Source organism: Buteo buteo, chromosome 14 (assembly GCF_964188355.1).
Source record: "Buteo buteo chromosome 14, bButBut1.hap1.1, whole genome shotgun sequence".
Classification (NCBI taxonomy): Eukaryota; Metazoa; Chordata; class Aves; order Accipitriformes; family Accipitridae; genus Buteo; species Buteo buteo.
This window is the reverse complement of record NC_134184.1, coordinates 4,690,824-4,713,701: the sequence shown is the minus strand read 5'-3', so window position 1 is coordinate 4,713,701 and position 22,878 is coordinate 4,690,824. Positions and strand designations below refer to the sequence as shown.

The following is a 22,878-nucleotide window of genomic DNA, read 5'->3' as shown; positions in this document are numbered from 1 at the left end:
AACCATCTAGTTAAAATATTCCATACTCTCGGGGAACTACAACTGAGGTTAATGGTCAGGAATTCACTTAAATAGCAAAAGAAAAAAAAATTAAACTCGCACTTTAAGTTTAATGCAAAATAAAAGGTTAAAGAGTGCCACGAAAAACATATTTTGCAATGGAAGAGCAATGAGGAAGCAGGAGAATTACTAATAGATGTGTGTAGGCATTTTCTTTTATTTTGTGTTTTCTCTTAAACTTGAAATTATCAAGTTCATTTTAGCTGGTTTAGTGGATGATTTTGGCAATTTTTAAAGACAAAATAATGAAATGTTAAATTGTTATGACTTTGGAGTGGGAGAGTTTTATGTATTGGGCTATATTTGTAAGGGGACTTCAGAAACCAGTCCATGAATAGAATGTTTTGGTGGTCACAGAGTAAGTCTCCTATTTCCAAGCCACCTTCTGAAGAAATAGATTGTTTTTAAAATATTTTTTTTCTAAAAAAGATAAAGTTTCAGTTGAAAAGCTACATGCTTATATCTCATTTGGAAATTGGATTGGCAGTCAGTGCAGTTGCATAGGTTAAGATCTTGAAAGAAGTATTATTCTTGTAGTTAATCTTCCAATAATGAATGTAGCAAAGTTAGATTAGTATTAACCTGGTTTGTTTCCATTACACTGTGTATTTTGAAAGTTGGTGAAATGTCACTATGCCATTCACAGGATTGTGGACAACATGCCTGTGACCTGGTGTTATGATGTTGAAGATGGCCAGAGGTTCTGCAATCCTGGTTTTCCTATTGGCTGTTATATTACAGAAGATGGACGTCCAAAAGATGCCTGTGTTATTAATGTATGTTTACGCAATTATTTTTTTTAATATCCCCTTTTTACTAATTTAAAGATTGGCATTTCTCCTCTGTCATGTTTCTATGGTGAGTCCTCACTATCTTAAGAACCCTTGTTGCCTAAAACTAGGTAAGCGTTTTGATATCTCTGCAAGTACCACAGTTTGTAAGTCTCATCTAAGCCTAAGAACTTTGTCTCTTCTGTTGCCTAATAGAGAGGGGCTCTAAAAAATAGGAGAGATGAACGTGCATAGCATTTAGTACATGTCAAGGGTGAAGGAGAAGAAAAACATGTCATCCTTTATTGCCTAAGAAGCTTACACATTTGAAGGCTTGGACTTCACGTTTTTGTGTGATAGAAGTCTTTTCATGGAAGCAGGTTTGCATAGGCATGTTTGTACCTCTGCATGGAAATCAATACTTCTTGAAGGATTGCTTCCCCTAAAACTGTGTGGCCTAATGGAAAAAGGCAGAATATAAGATTTCTGAGTGAACAAAGCTTCTCCTTTGAGAGAGAGATCCATTGGATTAACTGGTGGAGGTCCAGGTAAATGCACTGTGAGCATTATGGAGATGATAAGGGAATAGAAAGTCCAGGATGTCTTTAGATTACTGCAGACCTCTTCCATGGAGAGGTTACTGAGAACCTGGAATAGGGTTTTGGTTTTATCAAAATGGTTGGTTTTACTTAATGGATTTTACCAAAGATGACAGTTTCTGCAGTTTCTAATTTTGTTTCCTTGCCTTCATAATGAATTGGTTTCAGAGGCTCCATATGAATGGATGCATTTATGATCAAATACGTAATCCGGCAATATTCTTCTAATCTTGTTTAAATACTTGTTTTTAATAAAAGGAAACTAACCTTTGAAGGAGTAACTGAAGGACTGTGGAAGAACACTTTGTTTATATAACTATTTTTATAATTAGGGTGCTTTGTAGAAAGGGGTGGGGATAGAACCCTGAAGAAGTACTAATTGAATTTCAAGTAGACATAATGCTTGTGATTTAAGAACCGCTTTAATTGACTAAGTTCCAAGCTGATGTTCCCCTTCACCTGAGATTTGTGTTCAGCATTCTTGGCTGCTGCTTACAGTTCATCCCTGTGCATCTTTGGTTTCAAATGTCAAGGTGATTCTGTCTTGGAAGGTTCTATTTAATCTATGAAAAATATACATGTTGTTTTAAAATAGCTGATATTTGTGAAACGCTTCTGATATGAAAATTGTCATGTCGTTATCTATTCAGTTTTCTACTTCAATTAAGTAAAATGGGACATCTTCAGTTACCGAAATATTTTAATAAATATAAATACATTTTATATTTAAATACGTTTTTCTACTTTTCAACTGTAGTAAGACAGTTCTTAGCATTAACTTTTCTAGTTTGTCTTTTTAATGCAAGGCTTTAATGCAAAGCCTTTACTATCTTTGTGTTCCTAGAATCCTGCATTCATCTTGTAGAACTTCTGGAGAGAAAAACTGTACGCAGTCTAAAATTCTGTTATGTAAGCTTCTGTCTAAGGCTTTTAGATGTCTTTCTCTTTTTTAATGTTTAACATCATCTTTTAACATTGCAGTCAGAATTTCATGAGAAAGATACTTTTTATATCTTCAATCACGTTGACATAATAATATATTACCATGTTGTGGAGAATGAAGCTCTGGGAGCAAGACTAGTTGCTGCTAAACTTGAACCAAAAAGGTTAGTACTCAGAAGTAACTTGTCATCAAACAGTGGTGCATCGCAAAATACTTGCTTTGGAGACCTGTTGCTAGTCAGAAATGTTTTCTGATATGTGACCTGTCGATTGGTGTAGTGTAATGTAGGACAGTCTAACATAATTTTGTTCTGAATTGGATAGATATTTGTGCACTCTTTCCTGTTTGGGCCTAAAAAAGATAAAATAAAACCTGGAAGTGGTGTGTGTTCAGTGAAGCAATCCTCATTTCCCTACTGGGGAACTATTGTCTTGTGATGGAATAGGCCACTGTTGCCTGATGCAGGAGTAATCGGAGTGCAATGTTTGATCTCTTCAGCAATCAGGATTTGAATGGAATGATTTCACAAGTAGACTCATCTGTTGTTCTGGTGTCTATGTGGCTTTTGCACAACTGATGTCTGTTTTATTATTTCTTAGCCTCTTGTCTTTCTTTTGTATTCTTGTAACTGAGTTTGTTGCATTTATTGGTCCAGCATCATGATGAAAGTATATTTTTCTGATAGAAGTTAGTAATTCTGTTGTAACTTTTTGAGTGTTTTGGAGGTTCTCAGCAGTAGTCAGACTTCTTTAATTTTTGGTGCTCTGCTTTAAAGACTGTGTTCTCCATAGTTTTCTTTTTAGAAGAGACAACTTTTGTTTAAAAAGTTCAAGTATCAAAGTCCTGTGATTATGATACATTCCTTTTGAGTTCTGAAATTTATGAGGCATTAAGAACAATGTTTATATTTAAGGGAAGAATCCTGGATGAAACTGATGCGTTTGTAAGATGAATGAATTCTTTCTTAAGAGTGTTGTCAGTGAAGCAGCTTTCATTCTGTGTTTTTAATTCCCACAGTTACAAGCATACTCATCCAGACAACCCTGATTGCTCAGGAGTACCTATGGATATAAGTAATAAGGCTAATGGAGAAGTCAAAATTGCTTACACATACTCAGTTTCTTTTCAAGTGAGTACTAAGCTTTCTGTGGTAGTTACCTCTTAAAATCAGGCATGAATACTCTGAATTTTAAAGATGGACAACTAAAATTATCTCAGAATAGTAAATTTGTGGGTTTAAAACTTTATTTGAACTGGAATGTCAGAGATGGCTTGGGGTTTCACCACACTCTTTACAATTTTGCATACCACCCCACACCCACTGAATGTCAAATGTTTTTTAAAAGAATCACACTTTCTGTGTTTATCTAGGTTGTCTGGTAGATTATTTTTCAATCCAAGCTCTTAAGTCTGAGAAACTGTATGTTTCAGCAAATTACTGTTGTAGGTAGGTTGAAGCTGATAATTTTCTGTGTTCCTGCTTGCAAAAGCTTTCTCTCCAAGGTCTTCAGTGGAAATCTGCAAAAGAGTAGGAAGCTGGTATTCTTTGTTCCTCTATTCTCAATTTAAAAGCAGAAGAGCAGTATATCAGGCAGCTGCAGGGAGCAGTGATACTTGAATATGTCTCATTCTGGTGATAAGCAAGAAAGATTTTTTTTTTTTTTTAATTATTTTTTTTTAAATGGAGTTTGCAGGACAAACTGTTTCCAACTCTTTCCCAAACTGTTTCCCTATTAGTCTAAGACCGCAAAATGCAACTGACTTGCTAAAAAGAGTGCAGATTATAACAAATTGGATTTCTTGACTCCTTGTGTATGTACTGAGGGGATAGCTCACACACAGCAGTTCATGTTTTCAACCTCAATAATTCTGTGATTCTTCTGGATATGAAAGAGTCCACTTTTTTTTTTTTTTGTTGTAGACTTTAATCAAAATCTTGGTAATTAATAGATTAAAAAATAGCAATAAGGCAATTTTTATTTTTGTTTAACCTTTTTCTTGTTCTGATTGCAAGGTCAGTGGTGTCTTTCAAAATGATAGGCCATTGTTATATCAAAGCTGTTCATGTATCTTTCTTAATTCTAGACTTAAAGCCTGCTGTAGGATTCAGTTCAACTGTAGTGATATGGAGACTAAATAGTTGATCTTTAAAGTTAGTTGGAGGGTAGCGTTGCGTTAGGATGTGGGATTCACTGCCACTGTCATAAGAAGTACGCAGCAAAGCACTGATCTTACAGTATGGTTATATTGCCACAGTTTCTGAGGCACGAGCTCCTTTTATCTCTTATAACCTGTTATAGCACTGTTTGTAGAATTACCATGATTGTTCTTTACTGTACTAATGTACTGGATTACATGGTAAAGTTCAAAATACAATAAATGGTATAAGAAAAGTATTAAGAAGGGGTTATATTATGTATGACTTAATAATTATATTTTGAGAAATTATATCAGTTTTGATGCTGAAATTAATTTATATACTGAAAAGCAAGTACTTCTGGAAACCTGTGAGAAGTTAGTAATTAAGAATGACCTTAGCTTCATGCTATTATATTGTTTCTCTTTAAAAAATGACATGCCCAGCTGTGTGTATGTTACTGTCCTGTGCACAATGTTACATCACTGGGAGGTAATCTTCTGAAATTCCATCTGGTTGGCAGATCAGATCATCTCAGGAAGATAGAAAAAAGGCAGTGTAGGTATGGGGAAAACTACAATTCTGTCCTAGAATCGTTGATACTGGTTCAGAAACTTGTTGCTTGCTTTGAGACCTAGTTTTATTACCTCAGTGACCTAGTTGTTTGATCTTGGCTAGATTTTTTTAACCCACTGGTTTTTATATTTTCAAAAACTGTCTTTACTGGAAAGCACTCTTGTTCTTGTATGTTACAAAATACTGACGTAACATCCTGTCAAAAAGACACCTAGCCATTTTTATTAATTGATGCTAGTGTTTGTGGTTTGTTTAGTAGCAATCTTCAGGTTGATCAGCACTGTTTTATTCCTTTTTTCATGTTTACTCTGCAAAATAAAATAAAGAAATGCTCTTTTTGAAGTGTTTCTGACCAGTGAATGTTCAGTCTGAATAAGTATAATCTGCTGAAATGCCTGAAGGAATAATTTGTTTCCCTGTACTAACAATGTAAGTTCTGTAGTATTGTCTCCCCATCTGTCTTGCAGTATAAGCTGAATGTAACTGGATTGGTAGTTGGTACTGAAATGAGGTTGTAGGAAAGCAAAGGATAACTTGGATGAAGCACCATCTAGGAAATGGAATATTATACAGGAGACAATATAGCAGAGCTTAGTTTCTCAGTGTCTGTGGTGCTGACTTACACTTAAAAAAGCATGTTCTTACATTATTCTGCTAGTCATTTGAATTCCAGATGAATTACTGTAATTCTTCAAGGGAGGAATCACAAATTAGTTTGATAGCCCTTTATGTCCTAAGAAGACATGGGTGCTCAATACTAATCAGAAAATATTTTGGTTTAGATTCTATGGTCAAATCTTATGTTTGTTTTCGGTAGCTATTATTAAACTATTCCCTTTAAGGCATGCACATGAAATTTCTGATTTGTCATGAGATTTAAGATTGCACAAACATCAACTTGTAAATTTACAAGTTGGATACTGACTATATCTGAAACTGTGTTTACTCTTTCAGGAAGAAAAAAGTATAAGGTGGGCATCAAGATGGGATTATATTTTGGAATCCATGCCTCACACTCACATTCAGTGGTTTAGGTGAGAAGAAAGTTTGTCTTCAAGTGTACTGTATTGAAGTGTTTACATTGCAATTTGAATGATGATTTTTTTTTTATTATTTTTTTTAAATTCAGTATTATGAATTCTTTGGTGATTGTCCTCTTTCTGTCTGGAATGGTAGCTATGATTATGTTGAGGACACTGCATAAAGACATTGCAAGATACAATCAGATGGATTCCACTGTAAGTCTAAAATGTACCCCCTAAAATTTATTTGGAATGTAATTGTTTCAGCTAAATGTATTTCTGTAACAGACTATTTAAATGGCAATCTATTGTATTAAAATAGATGTATTTACTTTACAGGAAGATGCTCAAGAAGAATTTGGCTGGAAACTGGTTCATGGTGATATTTTCAGGCCCCCAAGAAAAGGAATGCTGTTGTCTGTTTTTCTAGGCTCTGGCACACAGATCTTAATAATGACTTTTGTTACCCTGTGTAAGTAATAAAGTGGGGAGGAGTTAGTGGAGTACAGATGACGTTTCACTGTTAATTGCATGGCACTAGTAAAAATAGAAGTTTAGGTTTTTGTCTAGAAATTTCTTAAAAGTCTTTGGGTTAGGAACAGCTGAGCTGATATAATAGACATGCAACATAGTACACACAGATTTTAAGATAACTGATGTACTGGCTTTAAGTCAAATGTATAGATGCTTTCTAAAATTGTGCATCTCTGCTTCATAGTTTTTGCTTGCCTGGGATTTTTGTCACCTGCTAACCGGGGAGCTCTAATGACCTGTGCTGTAGTTTTGTGGGTACTGCTTGGAACTCCAGCCGGTTATGTTGCTGCCAGATTCTACAAATGTGAGTAAAAGTTATTTAAAATGACAAGGCTTAAGTTCATTAAAGTAAATTATCATCACAGAACTGGTTTTTATTTTGCAGTACTGTTTGTAATTTCCCTCAGGGCAAGTTGGAGAAACGTACTTACCTTAACAACGGAAAACACATATAGAGCACTGACATGGTTACATTGGTTTTGATGTGATCGTGCCTAAAGACCCTGAATTGCTGTTGCTGCTATGTATTTATGGAATTGGGAAGCAAATTCCATTTTACTAGTACTAAGCTCATTACATCAGACAGTTTTGTACTTCTGTTTCCTACAGTTGGGGGGCACGGTGATAACTTGCATTTAGTTTTAGCCATCGATGTTGCTTGGTAACTTTTTTTTCTTCCCCCAAATCATGAACCTCTGTTCTTGCATGCCTGTCATATGTCACCTCTGTTTTAGCTAGGTCCTTGCTCTTTGGGAGAATGGTGCTTATAAGACTGTGGTAGGGGCACAGGGGGAAGGATTATTAGGTGTTCTGTAGTTGTAGAGCTCAACCCAGTGGTGTTTGGGCACCTGACAGTAGTTAGTTGATACTGTTGTCCTTCATTGATCCCAGCTATTGTTTCAAGGCCTGCCTACTGACCTCAAATGCTTTGCCCTTGTACCCTCTGGTGTATTTTAAGGTGAAGCATGCCATTCCACACAGAGCTTGCTTTAATTGCCTTACTCAAGGTAAAAGACTCTTTATGACTGAGCAAGGTAGATCTTTTGGACTATTTTAGTTCTGAACATACAGGGCTAGAGAAGGAGTTTATTTCTGAACTTCAGCCTGACAGTAGGCATTGGAGTCTTTCTTCTAACCATTTTGTAATTTTCATGTGGGGAGAACCATTGGGGAAAGAGAGTTTGTATTTTGTAAGGAGTTTCTCCACAGTGTAGTGATGTGATAGTGAACTATTCCTTTTCCTAATCTTCAAGCCAATTAGACTTAAATGGAAGGAGACTTTAGGACTAAGAGCATAATTGAGGACAGAATTATTCTTTATATCATGCTGTATATTATGTGTTTTGAAGGATATTTTCATGTGTATTTGATGGTAAATTGAATCCTGTATCTTTGGTGGAGATATAGCTAATAATAATTACATTTCGTATTAAACTTCTTGGGAGTCATTTAGTTGATACTTGAATATTGTGTTTAACTACTAAGACAGCGAGTGACTGATCCAGAGATATCCTTGTTATAAGATGAGGTGGTCCATACACTGTATAGAGCATGTAAACATGAATGTTTCTCCTGATAGTATACAAATAAAGCAATGTGAAACATAAACCAAAATGCAGCTGAAATGGATATCCAGTTCTAAAATTTTTGTTTTTTCAACATTGCATTTAAAAAGTGAAACCTGAGTTGAAATTAAATGGTTAATCTTAATAACTGGTCCCATGTTCTACCAAGATTTTATGAAGAAATAGAAACTTAATTAAAATCACTCTTAACCATAATCATTTCTGACTCTTGAAGTAAAGAAGCATGTCATTATGGCAGTGCTCAGATGAAATTGTCAGCTTCACCAAATTCCAGCAGGATATTTTCAACTGAAAGTATGCTGACTGGAATTTTTATCAGCATAGTGCAAATTCATAAAGATTTTCTTAATAAAGCTCTCTTTGGTCTTTTGGTATCACCAATGTTATTAATGCTGTTAAGACTCAAGAGGACATCACTGCTTCCTGTAAGTGTGTTGGTCCTGACTTTCTTGTAAGATTTGTAGAAAGAATTATTTCAAGAAAACTGTTAAGCTTGCTTTTCATGTATTTATGTATTTTTTTCTTACTGAAACCTGCAGTCAAATGCTAGAAAGCTTAAACTTCTTAATCACTCCAGGTTTAAACTCTTTTTTTTTAAAGACGTAAAAGTACTGTAAATCTGCTTCCTTCTTTGAGCTGATAAAGTGGTCAGAGACCCATCTTATTGAGTTGGATACTTTTCCTGACCTTGGTCTGAGATTTTTCTTTGCTTTGAAGCTCTGTGATTAAGCAATATGATGAGGGAATTCAGTTTTATTACTGAAGATTTAGTTTAGTGTTTGAGACTCAGGCATGATAGCACAATGTCTGAGTATTTGCAACCAAAGTGTAACAGGTAAATGGACTGGAAAATTAATAGTTGTGAGCTTAATGCATGTTTTGATGACTGTCAAATCTTTTAATACAGCATTTGGAGGTGAGAAATGGAAAACAAATGTCCTGCTGACATCATTCCTTTGTCCTGGGTAAGTTGAGAATATCACCATGATTAAAAGAATTAAATTGGTTCTCTGACATGCATAGCTAATTTTAAGTTTCAGCTATACAAGTAAATCTTATTACATTGTCCCTTTATTCCAGAAGCTACAAGAATATCATGGCACTTTTGACAAAGATGAATACGTTAGTGGCATATCATCCTTAGGTTGTTGGTTTGGTTTTTGGTTGGTTTTTTTTTTGTAAGCATTTGTTTATTCACATTACATGAAAAGGTTGATTTAAGAAAGTGCGTTATGAGAGTAGTAAGTTTTAGACAGGCACACTTTTTTTATTGCTTGCTTTTACTCTCTAGGCTGTTTCTCTGACCACACTGTAGTTGGTCTTACATAGTGTCATATACTGTATAACCACTGTGATAAATTTTTCTACTTAATCACAGCAAGCAGTCTTACCCTGAAGTATAGTTAAGACAAGCATATATTTGAAATTGCTTAGTTGGAACGTCAGCTCCTGCTGGAGTTCAGTCCCACTAGATTAACAAAGAATTGCTTATTTGACCTCTTCATCTTGATATTTTGTATGTGTCATTTGGTTTTAACAAAGACTTAAATGATAATCTTAATGCAGTGCTATTGTTTTGTAAACATTATTAAATTTCTGTGTTTTAAGTGTGTTATGTATTTTTCAGAATTGTATTTGCAGATTTTTTTATCATGAACCTCATTCTCTGGGGAGAAGGCTCTTCAGCAGCTATTCCGTTTGGTACTTTGGTTGCTATTTTGGCACTCTGGTTTTGCATATCTGTACCGCTGACGTTTATTGGTGCCTATTTTGGTTTTAAGAAAAACGTAAGTGGTTTTGAGAAGCTGTTTTATACGTGTGTGTATACACATATATACACATATATATATTTTTTTCACTTTGTAGACTATGACTGAGGTAGCACCTAAACTAGTTGCATTGTCAGCTCCAGTTCTGTTCAGTTACTTTGGAGCTGCATTAGATATCTGATCTTGGGATTCCAGGACTTTGATATTCAATTGGTTGTTGGTGGTGATATTTCTCTGCAACAATTAGGGTTATCATTGTATTTGAGTGACTGCTCCAGATAAAGCAGTGATTTGGGCATTTTTATTTTAATTAGCCTCTCTTTCATTACTAAAAAAACTAGTTGGCCCAGCCAAGCATAAGGGAAGGCAATTTATGCATTTCTTGTTTTCCCCTATGTTTTTTGTTCCTGTCTGCCCTCTACACTGAGGATATTTCTGATGAAATTGCTAGAGTTCTTGTGAAATTTCTTTGCTTAAGTGTCCTGTAAATGGTTATCACTTACTCCTAAACAGATTGCCTCTGCTTATTTATATGAGGGCTCTGTGTGACACTGGTGACCAAACCTTCTTAAATAATGAAATCTGTTCTTCTCTTTTTGTTTAAAAAGTGGTTTACTGTGCCCCACAAACTTAAAGATCTGTAAGTTCAGGTATTTTTGTGGTTTTTCCTGTACAGAAACCCAGAGTCCCAGCTGCCTCTAGCTCTGATGTCATACCTTCAGAGAATATTTAAGTGTCTTAGAAGGCACTTTTAATGTCGATTGTAGTTATCTCGTTTCCTTAACCAAAATTCAGTGGTTTTTTCTGACAACCATGTTGAAATTCCAGCACACACACACACACACCCCCCGCATTCTACAGAGGCAGTTCCTTTATGAAAGGAGAATTTGATAAACTATAAGGCAACGTGACAGGTGTCACAAATATGTTAAAATCGAATCACAAAGCAAGCACCTAGCAAGTATCTATTGATGCTCTTGATGTAATCTTTACAAAAGGGAAAAGATGGCAAAGTATGCATTTATCTGCCTTAAATTTTTTCTCCTGCCATGCAGATCTATGCATGCATCTCAAATTAGGATTTAATTGCCAGATTGAATCCTCTTAGTTTGTAAGTTTACCCTAATGTGATTCTTGGAGTAAATCCTGAAAAACAACACAAAGGGATTTTTAGAAGGGGAAAGAAAGTCTGTACCACCACTACACCCCAGCTGAAAAGTGAGAAATCAGCTTAGGCTCTGTAACAGATCATAGGTAGGTAATCATAAAAAGGGAAGTCCAAAATATCTGTTGCTATGTTTTCAATAAGAGTTGTCTTTTAGCATGTTTGCCTAGCAAATGTTGGTAGCTCAGCTGGTAGTGAAAGCAGACGTAGTTAGTGGTAGTTGGGTATATGCATGCTCAAAACAAATAGTAGACTTTTGCTACCAATCATTTCAAAAAGAAAGCAAAAAGGTGGTGCTGTAGTTTGACATTATTTATTTAGTATTTTCTTATTTTCGTTTAAAGGCTATTGAACACCCTGTTCGCACAAATCAAATTCCTCGTCAGATTCCTGAGCAATCATTCTATACAAAGCCATTACCTGGCATTATCATGGGAGGGATTCTGCCTTTTGGATGTATCTTTATACAGTTGTTCTTTATTCTCAATAGTATTTGGTAAGTTAACCACAATCTATTTGAATTTTCTCTGTCATTAAAGGTGATAGTTTCTTTGTGAAAGTTTTTTTTCTTCAGGATGCTTTGACTGATTTTTGGTGATGCAAAGTTACCAGAATACTGGTTCAATAAAAATTTAAATGTTAACATCTTTTTAACGCTTTGTGGTTTAGAAGATATTCAGTGCCTGTTTTGCTTGTCGAGGTGTGTAAGGAAGTGGCTGTGATATGCTTAGCAATTTACAGCTGACCTACAATATTCAAATAGCTAGTTTTCTCATGCTACTTCTCTAACTTCATGTGGAAGTGGCTCTGAAGCTGACATATGGCATATAACTTGAGAGTAGTAGGTATATTAAAATTGACTTGAGGGGGGCTTTGTAGCTCTTGTTGGGCTAGAAAAGTATTACTACTCTGGGGCGGGGGGGGGGGGGGAACAAAAATTTTATAAAATCTTTATAAAGGCGTCAGAGAGTAATTCTTTTCAAAAATACAGCACCAAAGACTAGTCCAGTGTAAGTGAATTCTGATGTGAGCTCATAGCACACTGACAAACTAATCTACTGTGAGGGATTTGTCTTCCTTCTGGCACAATTTAGTTATTGGATCTCGTTAAACTGTTTCTGAACCTTGAATAGGTGCCTCTACCCAATGTAGACAGCTACAGCACTTGACATTTCTTGTTATTTTGCGGCTCTGCCTCTTTGATTGAAATGTGAGGTGAAATCCAAGTTCTGCTGAAGTCAGTGGAAGAGGTCACACTGACTTCACGAGAACTGTGATTTCACTCATTATGTCTAGTCAGTTCTTTCTGTAAAATCCCAACCAGGACCATGCTTTGGGCTTGCTTTCTTGCTGTTTTCAGACTGAGCTGCTGAGGCTCCTATTCATCAGTTAGAAAAAAATTAGCCAATTGTATGGCCACACAACTGACAGTACCTCAGTAGGAAGGGGAGTACGTAAGGTGAAGGTGTTATTACTGCATATGAAGAAATACTATTAGCACAGTGTCCATTTTAAATCTATTTTTTTAAAACTCCCTTTTATAGGTCTCACCAGATGTATTACATGTTTGGCTTCCTGTTTTTGGTATTCATTATTTTGGTTATTACATGTTCTGAGGCCACAATATTGCTCTGCTACTTCCATCTATGTGCAGAGGTAAGAAATATTCTTCAGTATTCATACTTGACATTGTTTTAAGGATGCTTCAAAAAAATTTTAAGGCTTTTGTAATTGGAAATAAGTATTCCAGAATTCAACATAAAGACCATTACTAGATGTCCTTAAACCATGTCTTTAAAACGTGAGGCAGAAGTGAAGTGGGCTGCTTTTGGCAAAACTTGTAACAAATAATTAAACGCTGCACTGAGTACCGCTAAGTCAGGTATCTCATCTTTAGAGTCTAACTCCCTGTTTTCTGAAGATGCTAAACTAGTCCATTAACTTTGTTCAATCAAAGCGCATCTTGGACATGCCCAACCTTGGGACAAAAAATCTCTGTGGCTGGCAATCGTAGGTCTGGCTTATTTGGGGTTTTTGGGTTTTGCCTATTTGATATTGATATTTAGGTGTCTTATCTGTAATTGTGAATGGTGTAGTTAAAGCAGTGTTGGTTATATATAGGTTTTTTCCTGTAGATAAAAACTATAAAAACTCACTTTTGGATAAAGTGATAATAGAAAAAGTAGCTCTGCATTCAGCAATAGGGTCAGTGCGTTAGAGGTGTATGAAATATTACTCATGGTTGTTTTGGTTTTTTTTTCCCCCACCCCTTCTAGGACTATCACTGGCAGTGGCGTTCATTTCTCACTAGCGGTTTCACTGCAGTTTATTTCCTAATATATGCAATACATTATTTTTTTTCTAAACTGCAAATCACAGGAACAGCTAGCACCATTTTATATTTTGGTTATACCATGATTATGGTTTTGATCTTCTTCCTTTTCACAGGTAAGTATATTGAACCTTAATTTTAAATTTTGAGTTTAGCTTTGCACAGTAGGATCCTTGGCAAAACTTATACAAACTCATAGTCCTGTGCCAAGATATGTCTTTGATTTTTTTTCCAGGTAGTTGTGTAGCATTTTGCAACTCTGATCACAAATTTTAGTGAAAGAGATTAAGTGAGGATGAGGCAAAACTACTGCTAGTTTCAGGTGTGGCCTATAATTAGGTCTTCAAATATGACACCTTTAAATGTGATAAATACTTCTCCAGATTTCATTCCTTTGTTAGTGGTGTGACAAACTCAGTTTTTTAAATTAGTTGGTTTTGGAGAAACACACTTCAAATCACACAATCAAGTATACAGTTAAATTGCAGCTTTTGTGGAATAGGAGGAAGGAAGAGAGAGGACTAAAAGTTGGCAGATAATAATTTTTTTTTATTATTTCTTTTCATTTGCCTTCTTTCCCAATTTCATTGAAGTAGCATGGCAAGCAGACAGAATTTCATCACCATTTTTGATGCAGTCTTGTCAGAACCTTGTCACTTTTATTGTGAGCTTTTGGAAAAGCAGCTCTCAGGTGCTGCATTTCAATTGCCTCTTCAATAAATGAGATGAGGTCATAAAATCTTCCTTTGTCATCTTCAGTACTAATAAGAAATCTTCAGTTAGACACACACATCCCTTGTTTAGGGAGGAAGAATGGTAGTGAAAATGCAAGAAGTCTCCTTTCAAACTCTTATGCAGGAAGACAGCAACCTCCAACTCCTCAAAAATTTTAAAAAGACTAAATTCTGTTCTAGCTGAATGTAATCTGTCTTTGTGGACTTCACAGAGCAATATTTTTGAAACTATTTTGAACTGTTTGGTGCTTTAAATAGTTTCAAGCTCCATGTTTATGATGAAGTTTAATGATTCCTAAGGCTTTGATATGTATTTATGTATACAGCTATACCAGCTACATTTTGAGGCTTCCTAGAACACAAATGGCTTGTTATCGGAGCTTTTAATACAGATCTCACCATAAGTAGAATTTTCATTTTCACTTAACATAGGAGAACAAAAAAAAATCTTGTGGGAAAAAACTGACATTTAAGAATGGTGTTCATTTTAAGTGTAACCGAATATTAATTTCAAGGACATTGCCACTTCAGCTTAGGAAATATTGAAGCAGTTTGTGCACCACAACTGAATGCAGATGATGAACAGGAGCAAGAGCGTGCAAGGAGTTTCTTGGGTCATTGCCTGTTAAAAGGAGGGAATGGAACTTAAGTTTGTTATATAATCTCTTTGAAAAGTGATCAAGCTGTGTTCCAAAAGTGGTTAGTTTTATCTTCCATCCTTCTTTTTAATTCAGTCTAATGTGTTTTGGCATTGCTTGTGGATATTTTGTAATTTATATGTCATCTCTACTTTTATGTATACTTTGTGTACTGGTTAGCAATTCTGAATGTGTAGATCAGAGATTCTGCCTCCCTTTTTCACTCTGCCTTATTTTTCACCCTGCCTTTCTCTTAACCTTTACTTCTGATCTGGGTTTACTAACAGTCTCATTGAACTAAAGAATTTAAGAATGTATGGTTGTTCAACTAAAAATGAATGTGTACTGCTGTATGTAGATGAATTTTACATGTGGTGCAAACTTAGAGTAGCATGAAAAAATAATTAGGCCTTACATGAGTGTAAGGTCAATTAATTTAGTTTCACTAGTTTTTCCAACAGATATTCAGCATCTCTGCCTTTAATAGTAAACAGTTTTGGCCAAAACCAGAATTGTGTTTATCCTGTCTCCTTTGTTCATTCTGTTTGCTTTGGATGCATGCAGCAATTCTGGAGTGCACACATTTACAATAAAGGGGATTTACAGTAAATTTTCTCGGCTGAGACTTGGCTTAGCTGCCTTTCCGCACCTAAGGTACTCATATAATTTCCATCTTTTTGCCCTTATTCTTTCAAGTCGGTCATGTCACATGACATTGTCTAGAGGCATTAAGATGTGTCCAGTGCATCACCATTTACCTTTGCTCACACGTTCGCTTTCAATTGACCAATGGGCTGTGCAGTGCCTGCCAGCAAATTTAGGGAGTCCTTTTCAGGGCAGGTTCACAAGCAGGCAAAGAAGAGGTGGTTTACCCTCAGACCCTTTCAGCTGCTTTCTGTGGTAGTCACTTGTATGGAATTGGGACAGTGGAGAGGCGAGTTATGCTGTGCAACTTGAACTAAGCTCTCGGAGTTTGTATGCTTTTGTTTTTTGAAATTTTCAGTTTCTATATTGAGATTAGGGGAGGAAAATACACGTGAAGTTAACTAAACCGTTAGAACTTTGAAACATCGTATGCTTAATGATTTTTTTATCTTAATTCCCACAAGATTAAGTGCAAATTATCCTTTAATTTGAGGGAATAAGATTTAAGAGTAGTTTTGTCTATTTAGGTTGATACGCATTCAAAGGCAGGTATGCTCAGTTCTCTGAGATTTACTGAAGTGCTTTGAGATGAGGTTTTACAGAAACAGAGGCAGGGTAAAGGGACAGGCAGTTCTTCTCCAGTTTCTTAAACGAGAAAACATATTAGCAATTTAGCAAAAACTGCTCCTAAAGGCAACTGACTCTCTGTGTCACGATGATAAAGAAGCTAAAAAGAAAAAATTGTAATTGTTGTATCAAAACTATTCTGCTGCTGCTTACTCATCTGTTAAAAATCGTCAGTATCAGGAAGGGTTTTGATGGTGCCCTGCTGCTATGTCAGTGTAACACATGCTTCAGGCACTTGCATCCATACTGCATTCCAGGTCATTGATCAGGCTCAGCAGGCAAAATACCGGGAGCTACATGACAAATCTTTGATTCACAGCTGGGACCACAACTACGTATCATAGTAAATGAGTCGGTTAAACATCAGTAGTTTAGCAAGCGTGAAGGGAAAAAAAAAAAAAATTACCGTAATATCATTCATGGTTCCTTCTAAGCTTGTATCGTGAATGAGTTAGCACACAACTTTTGTGGTACCTCTTATCAGATCTAAAATAAAGGTGCTTTTTTTTTTTTCTTTAAGGAACTTATTTGCCTCTTGTGTAAGTTAAGGCTATGATTTTAGAAGACGTACTCAGGCAAAAATTGGAAATTTTCAGGACTTTTTTCCTAGTTTTTGTGGGAAATGAAGGTTCCCGTAATAAGTATTCTGAGCTGCTGTTGAGTCCATCATCTTTCTGACTGAGGCTGCATTTTGAAGTGATACTGTTAGATTAACAAAACCCAACTGTATTAACTACTTTGCATTCAAAAGAATATTTTTGTTAAAAACTTCTGTAGGAGTTTCACAAAGAGAAGGGGCGGAGCTATTTTTCTTTAGCTAAAAGGCTTATAAGTTATCAGGGAAACAGTATTTGTCCTTAAATTTCAGTTCAAGTTTGCTTATACCTTTTGACTGCCTTAAGCATTTCAGAAGTGTTTCTTTTTAAGGTATGTAATGCATGTTTTCAATAGGAAGCACAAGTTGTGTAGTAACTACACTATGGTTTGAAACTTGTATTAACTTGAATTATGCAGAAATAAAGGTAGTGCTATAATTTTCCAAGACCTTAAAGTACAACTAAGGAATGGGACCTCCATTTGATGCTGTCAGTCTAATTGATTTGATAAATATAACAACAACATTCTGACCAGCTGAGCAGATCATGTAAAGTGTGTGACTAGTCACTGAAGAAGGGTGAAACGGAGCAACGTGAAGGAGTTGGACTGGGGAATAATGAAACGACACAGCACAAATACGTAGGAAGAGAAATAACACAGAAACATCTTAACACAAGAGTCCTCCATGTGATCAGCTCTATGATTGTGAAAATAATGAGATACTTTATATAGTAGTTGATGCCTATAAAGACCAGGTACTGTCTGCTGAAGATTAAAGATAGCAGATTGCATATATGTATGTCCTGATTTATGAACTACAGATAAAAATTTGTCTCCTGTGTCAGTTTTCCTAATGTGTAACTGGGTTTTTTGTTTGTTTGGTTTTTTTAGGGACAATTGGATTCTTTGCATGCTTTTGGTTTGTAACCAAAATATACAGCGTGGTGAAAGTTGACTGAAGAAACCGATGTAAAGAATTAACACAGAAGAGGTTTAATCTTCGTTAACGTAACTTAAAGACCTGGTCTGGTTGATGAACTTGAGCTTTATCAGAAGTATTGGCTTTCTATTCTTTGAGAATGATACTGAATATGCAGCTGCCCCAAACACTTTTTTCCACTAACACGTTTGTATTGTGACTTAACGACCTGTTTTCATTCGGATCTTAATGAAGATCGGAGTTACAATATTTATGCATTTGTAAATACAATTATACTTTAAGAGAAATGTTAAATTCTAATGGCAGAGTAGAAGTGGCTATATTACACAACTTAATGATACTTCTGATCAAAGTACAACTGTAAATAGGTTTTTCTAGCTTGGTAGGTGGGATGAATTATTTTTCTTTGAGGGAAATGAGAACTTTTTATTATGCTAACTTTGAAGGATGACTCTTAAGAAGTGTTGCTTTTAGTTTGGATGTGATTTTTATTTTTTACTGATGTTACGTCCATAAATATTCTGATTTCTGTGACTTCATTAGTTTCAGTGTTCTTGGCCTTTTAAACTATGTGCCTCTGAGTCCTTGAATTTATAAATTCATAATCTAATAAATATTGTAAAAATGTCTTCAGTGGCTTATTACATATTATAAGTTCATAAAATATGTAAATACAATTATATTGAAGACGGATGCTTAAAGATTGCATAGAGTATTTTATGGCCTTTTCTATGGTTTAATGTATAATGACACACCCTTAGATCTGCAAGAAATGTTATTTGTGCTACATGGCTATAACCCGGAAATGTGCTTGTGGTGCATGAGAATTAAATTATGCACACATTTAACAAAACCACTCGGCAGAATTAATCCAGTCCTTAACCCAGATACGTTTTCAGAGATTGCTATGGAATTGTCAATATGTTGAGAAGATCTACAACGCATGAGTCAGCATTCTCTGCTGATCTTGCTTTTAAAAGATCTCAATGATGCATATTCTATACAGCAACTATTGCTGATTGTACTTAATGTAGGTTAAAAAATAAAAGAAAATTACTATTTTTGCCTTATATTAAGAGACTAATGTCAATTTTGGATGATTAGCATTAAACCTATATTTGTTTTTTTTGAAAATGGAGTATTTTGTTCATATCTTGTTTGGTAATTTTAGACTCGTAACACAATTTGGCTTTTGGCATGTTTTCACAAGCCTGATAAAATTTTATTTAAAATTAAACCTCATGTACCAATTGCCATTCATAAGGTTGGGGTTTTTGATTCTTACCGGTTTACTTTTCTAAAAGACCTTAACCTAATGATGCTTGAATATTGAACCCAATAAAAATATCTTTGGTTAAGGTAAATTGTCATTATTAAACTCCTAAAAGTTGGCATGTAAAAAGGCGTCAGGTCACATTTCCTCCGTCGCTGTGCTCCACAAGCCCTCCCAGATGAACCACACCGCGCTCATGCTCTGCCTATCCCCAACCACAGCTCTGTTCAGATGTGTCGTGAAATGCTGATTTCAGATAAATCTTCCATGTTTTATGTTCAAAACAGGAAAAGGGTGAGTGTGGTAAGTGTTTGTTCTTTACTAATGCAGTGAGCTGTAGTGTGACTTGAATTATTGTCACTCAGCTGATAGAGCTCTTGACTTTCACAGGTAAGGAATAAGTTGCATGTAATCTCATAACGGAAGTATGGTAAATCCTTAACAGCTGGTAGAAATTTTGTATTTGATGGTAGATAAAACATTGTTCTGAACTTTTTTTTTTAATGAATGTTACTGCAGTGTTGGATTTAGTTTCCTACTCCAGGAATATGTGAGCTAGAACTTTGATAAGCTTAGCTGGTGTGGGACATGTGTGACTATGACTTTATGCCATGAAGTTACATGCCATCCTCTTTCTATGCCTTACCAGTTTGGACAACAGCTCCATTTCTGGGGGCAGCTGTATCTCCAGCTCCAAGAGCACATCACAACTAAGTATTTTTTTAAAGGAAAGAAGATTACTTGTGCAGAGATATTCTAGTCTTCTCCCAGATATACTGTTCCCTACAATTCACTTCTAATTTCATTTTTTTTTTTTGTCTCAGTATCCTGCTGTTTCTCATTATGCCAGACAGTTAATAGTGATCTACTTATTTATATATCTCCATAAATCTGACTCCTGAAATATTTCTCCTATTACCTCATATATTGACTTTGGGCACAAGTGTGTACACAAGTGTATGACACTTAAGAATAAAGCACAAATCTTCAGGGACCACTGAGAGACTTAATTTATCGGTTGATTATTTTATAGCTGCCATCATGCAGTTTCTTCTTATTTTTGAAACATGTGGAACTCACTGTTGATGAGATGAGAGTAGTTAACTGCTTGTAAATCAGATACGCCAGAAGATTACAAATGAAACCTGTCACGTTTGGGTGATGGCACATTCTTGCTTCTTCACGGGATTCCAGCACTTTCAATGCAAATGCAGTTTAAATTCTTCCAGCACTTTCAATGCAAATGCAGTTTAAATTCTTCCTTCCCTCAGAGGTATTTTAGCATCACCTGCTGGCCACAGTACGTATGAGCTTATAAATTGCAGGAGCAGAGTTAAGGGGATGATAGGAAGGTTTTACCAAAGTACTTTACTGGAGGGGCTTATCCTTGATATATCTTTAAATATGCATGCTCATTTCAAAGTTTCTGGAAGTAGGCAGCCAAAAATCAAGGCAAAGAACAATAACAGTAATTACACAAATAATTTCAGTGAAGATGCTAAAAACACATCTAGTATGGGCACACAGCTAGCAAGGGTCCTTTAGAACAAGCTGTATTTCAGATAGACAGCCTTGCTTTATAAGAATGAATTGTTCTTACTCGGGTACCTACTCTGATACCTTCAAACAGTTTTTCTAAGTTGGCTAAAAAAGGGGGTTTTAGAGGGCGCCCCACAGAGTGTCCTGAAAGGCTGGCCAGCCTGGGCTGTGAGATGGGCTGAATGTCATGTCCCAGCTCCATATGAGCTCAAAAACAAGCATTGTTTTGCTGCTGCTGGTGCAAGATGTACTTTGGCTTGTTGTGGGGCTTTTGTGGGTTGGGGTTTGGGGTTTTTTTTGGTTGGTTGTTGCGTTTGTTTTGGTTTGGGGTTTTTTTTTTCAATCATATCAAGTCAAGAAGACAGTAGATTTATTTTTAATTTTCTTCTTTATTTTGAAGAAATAACTAAGGTAGAGAAAACATTCTTCCTGATATTTTTCCCAACATTCCATGACTCTTTTGATTTGTTCACAACTACCTATTCCGTCAAGGTGTGCAAAATCATAGAATAAACTGCGAGGAAGCAGTAGTGCATGCAGTGACCTCCCAACAAGGGCAGACACGCACGTACACGGTCCAGCCTCTGCATCCCCTCGGCACTGCTGAAGATGAGCAAGCTTCTCACTTGCTGGAGAACGGTGAAGCCGGGTGGGATGTGTTCTGTTCCCACCCGTGTTGTGCCCTAGGAATGAGTTGCTCTGGGATATTGCCGAGGAAGTCAGTGGGCTGGTGGGGAGACCCGTTCTCTCCCTTCGTGGCCTAAGACAAGGGGTAGGGTCGTGACATTTCTTCTCCAGCCTTGCTTAGGAGCTACAGAAAGGAGCAATCAGAAGGTCAGATCTGTTTCCTACTCTTTTCTGCAGGTTCTTACAGGGAGTCCTAACCACTCTTCCCCTGGAAACGGCTCGTCTCGGCCCATTGCAGCACAGCTAGCAGACAGCTGAGAAGAAATGGATGTTTTGTTCTGTCGCCCTTTTCCTGCTGTCTCCAGGCCGCGGTGACAGCAACAGAGCTAAATCACACAATTATGCATGTTCTCCTGCTGCATGATGTCGGATCAGCGCAGCCCTGAGGCAGGTGGAGGGCAAGGCAAAGGGAAGCAGCGGGTGGCGTGAAATTTACTGTTTATCCCAGAAAGCAGGGTGACCGTAGTAACTCTGGACAAAAATTGCAGAGAGGAAGAAGGAGGCTTCCTTCCCTTCAGGAAGGACAATATCCAGACCCAGGGGAGTAAAGCCCAAACAAAGAATTAATTAAACCAGCATTTTCCTGGTATTTTATTAAACCCAAGTCTTTTCTGTCAGTCTGTTACCAGTTTCAAGTGGGGGTTTTTGCTGGAAGAGACATCTTAGATCCAGAACAGAATTTCTGAAGAGAGCAAAATGGGCAGACAAATTTAGGCAGATTAGGAAAGTGATTCTAAATCCCCAGAGCTTTTCTTGACTACTGGATTATTTTGGGGGTTAATATGTCTGTCTATTTGTCTTTCGAAACAGCTTTTACCGACTGAGGTTTGTGAAGACCCTTGCTGCACAGAATGGGACAGAACTTGCAATCTCGATGTTTTGTTGGACAGGATCTCCTGTCCCCCTCATCCCTGACACTTCAGAGGATTGCTGGTAAAATAACGTGAGCAAGCCCTCTCCCATGTAATTTGATGCAGAAATACGCTTCTGTAAGAGGAGTCCTAGTCCACAGTGTCCAAACAAACAAATACCCAGCAGGAACCCCTACAGACGGAAACAGTCTGTGCAGGACTGGGAAAGGAAAATTGTAGCCTTGGAGTCCGCAGTGGAAACACTGCCAAAGATAAAGGGGATAAATGGGAAACAGAAATCACATGAAAAATATTAAGAGAGTTCCAGGGCTGCAAATAGATGATGTCAAAGACAAATACACCCTCTTGCACTGTTAATCAACTTTGAATCTCACAGCCTGAGCAAATATAGAGAACGCTGCAACACTACTAGTTCATATATGGTATATGGCAGAAATCCATCCAAGTTGGGGCCGGTCACACCAAAAGAAGTTAATGGAAGAACAAATAAATATGTTCTTAGAAAGTTTACAGGAGTCAATAAAGGAGCTCCATTTACTGCAGTTAAGCTCCAAAGGAAAATCTGGGTTGCTGGAACGAAAGGGAAAAGGAACTGGGATAATTTCAAAACTTCAGATGATGCAAAGTTTAAACTGTATTAAAATCATTTTATTGGTGCAGAGGATTTATTGCATGTTTTTGTTGCGTTTTGGTAAACTTATCAGGAATCTCAAGGAATTATGCCTTTCTGGAAAGGCATGATGCAGCAGCTGATGTTAAAGTTTGTTCTTGTTAATGGGATCAAAAAGATGGGACAGAGTATAAAAAGAAAAGTACTGTCTTAACCCAACGTG

General features: G+C 36.4%; 1 protein-coding gene across 2 annotated transcripts in view; it reads left to right on the top strand.

Moving 5' to 3' along the window:
* TM9SF2 (transmembrane 9 superfamily member 2) overlaps window positions 1–18,303 on the top strand; it is a 28,593-nt gene extending 10,290 nt beyond the window's left edge. For both annotated transcript variants that reach the window (XM_075045923.1, XM_075045924.1), the window contains exons 5-17: window positions 707–836; window positions 2,411–2,535; window positions 3,390–3,501; window positions 6,040–6,119; window positions 6,215–6,323; window positions 6,447–6,579; window positions 6,826–6,945; window positions 9,135–9,192; window positions 9,855–10,014; window positions 11,506–11,657; window positions 12,706–12,817; window positions 13,438–13,609; window positions 17,626–18,303. In XM_075045923.1, the coding sequence (XP_074902024.1) occupies window positions 707–836; window positions 2,411–2,535; window positions 3,390–3,501; window positions 6,040–6,119; window positions 6,215–6,323; window positions 6,447–6,579; window positions 6,826–6,945; window positions 9,135–9,192; window positions 9,855–10,014; window positions 11,506–11,657; window positions 12,706–12,817; window positions 13,438–13,609; window positions 17,626–17,693 (1,531 nt within the window). In that variant the 3' untranslated portion in view covers window positions 17,694–18,303. The remainder of the gene's footprint in view (window positions 1–706; window positions 837–2,410; window positions 2,536–3,389; window positions 3,502–6,039; window positions 6,120–6,214; window positions 6,324–6,446; window positions 6,580–6,825; window positions 6,946–9,134; window positions 9,193–9,854; window positions 10,015–11,505; window positions 11,658–12,705; window positions 12,818–13,437; window positions 13,610–17,625) is intronic.
* Window positions 18,304–22,878: the final 4,575 nt, after the last annotated feature.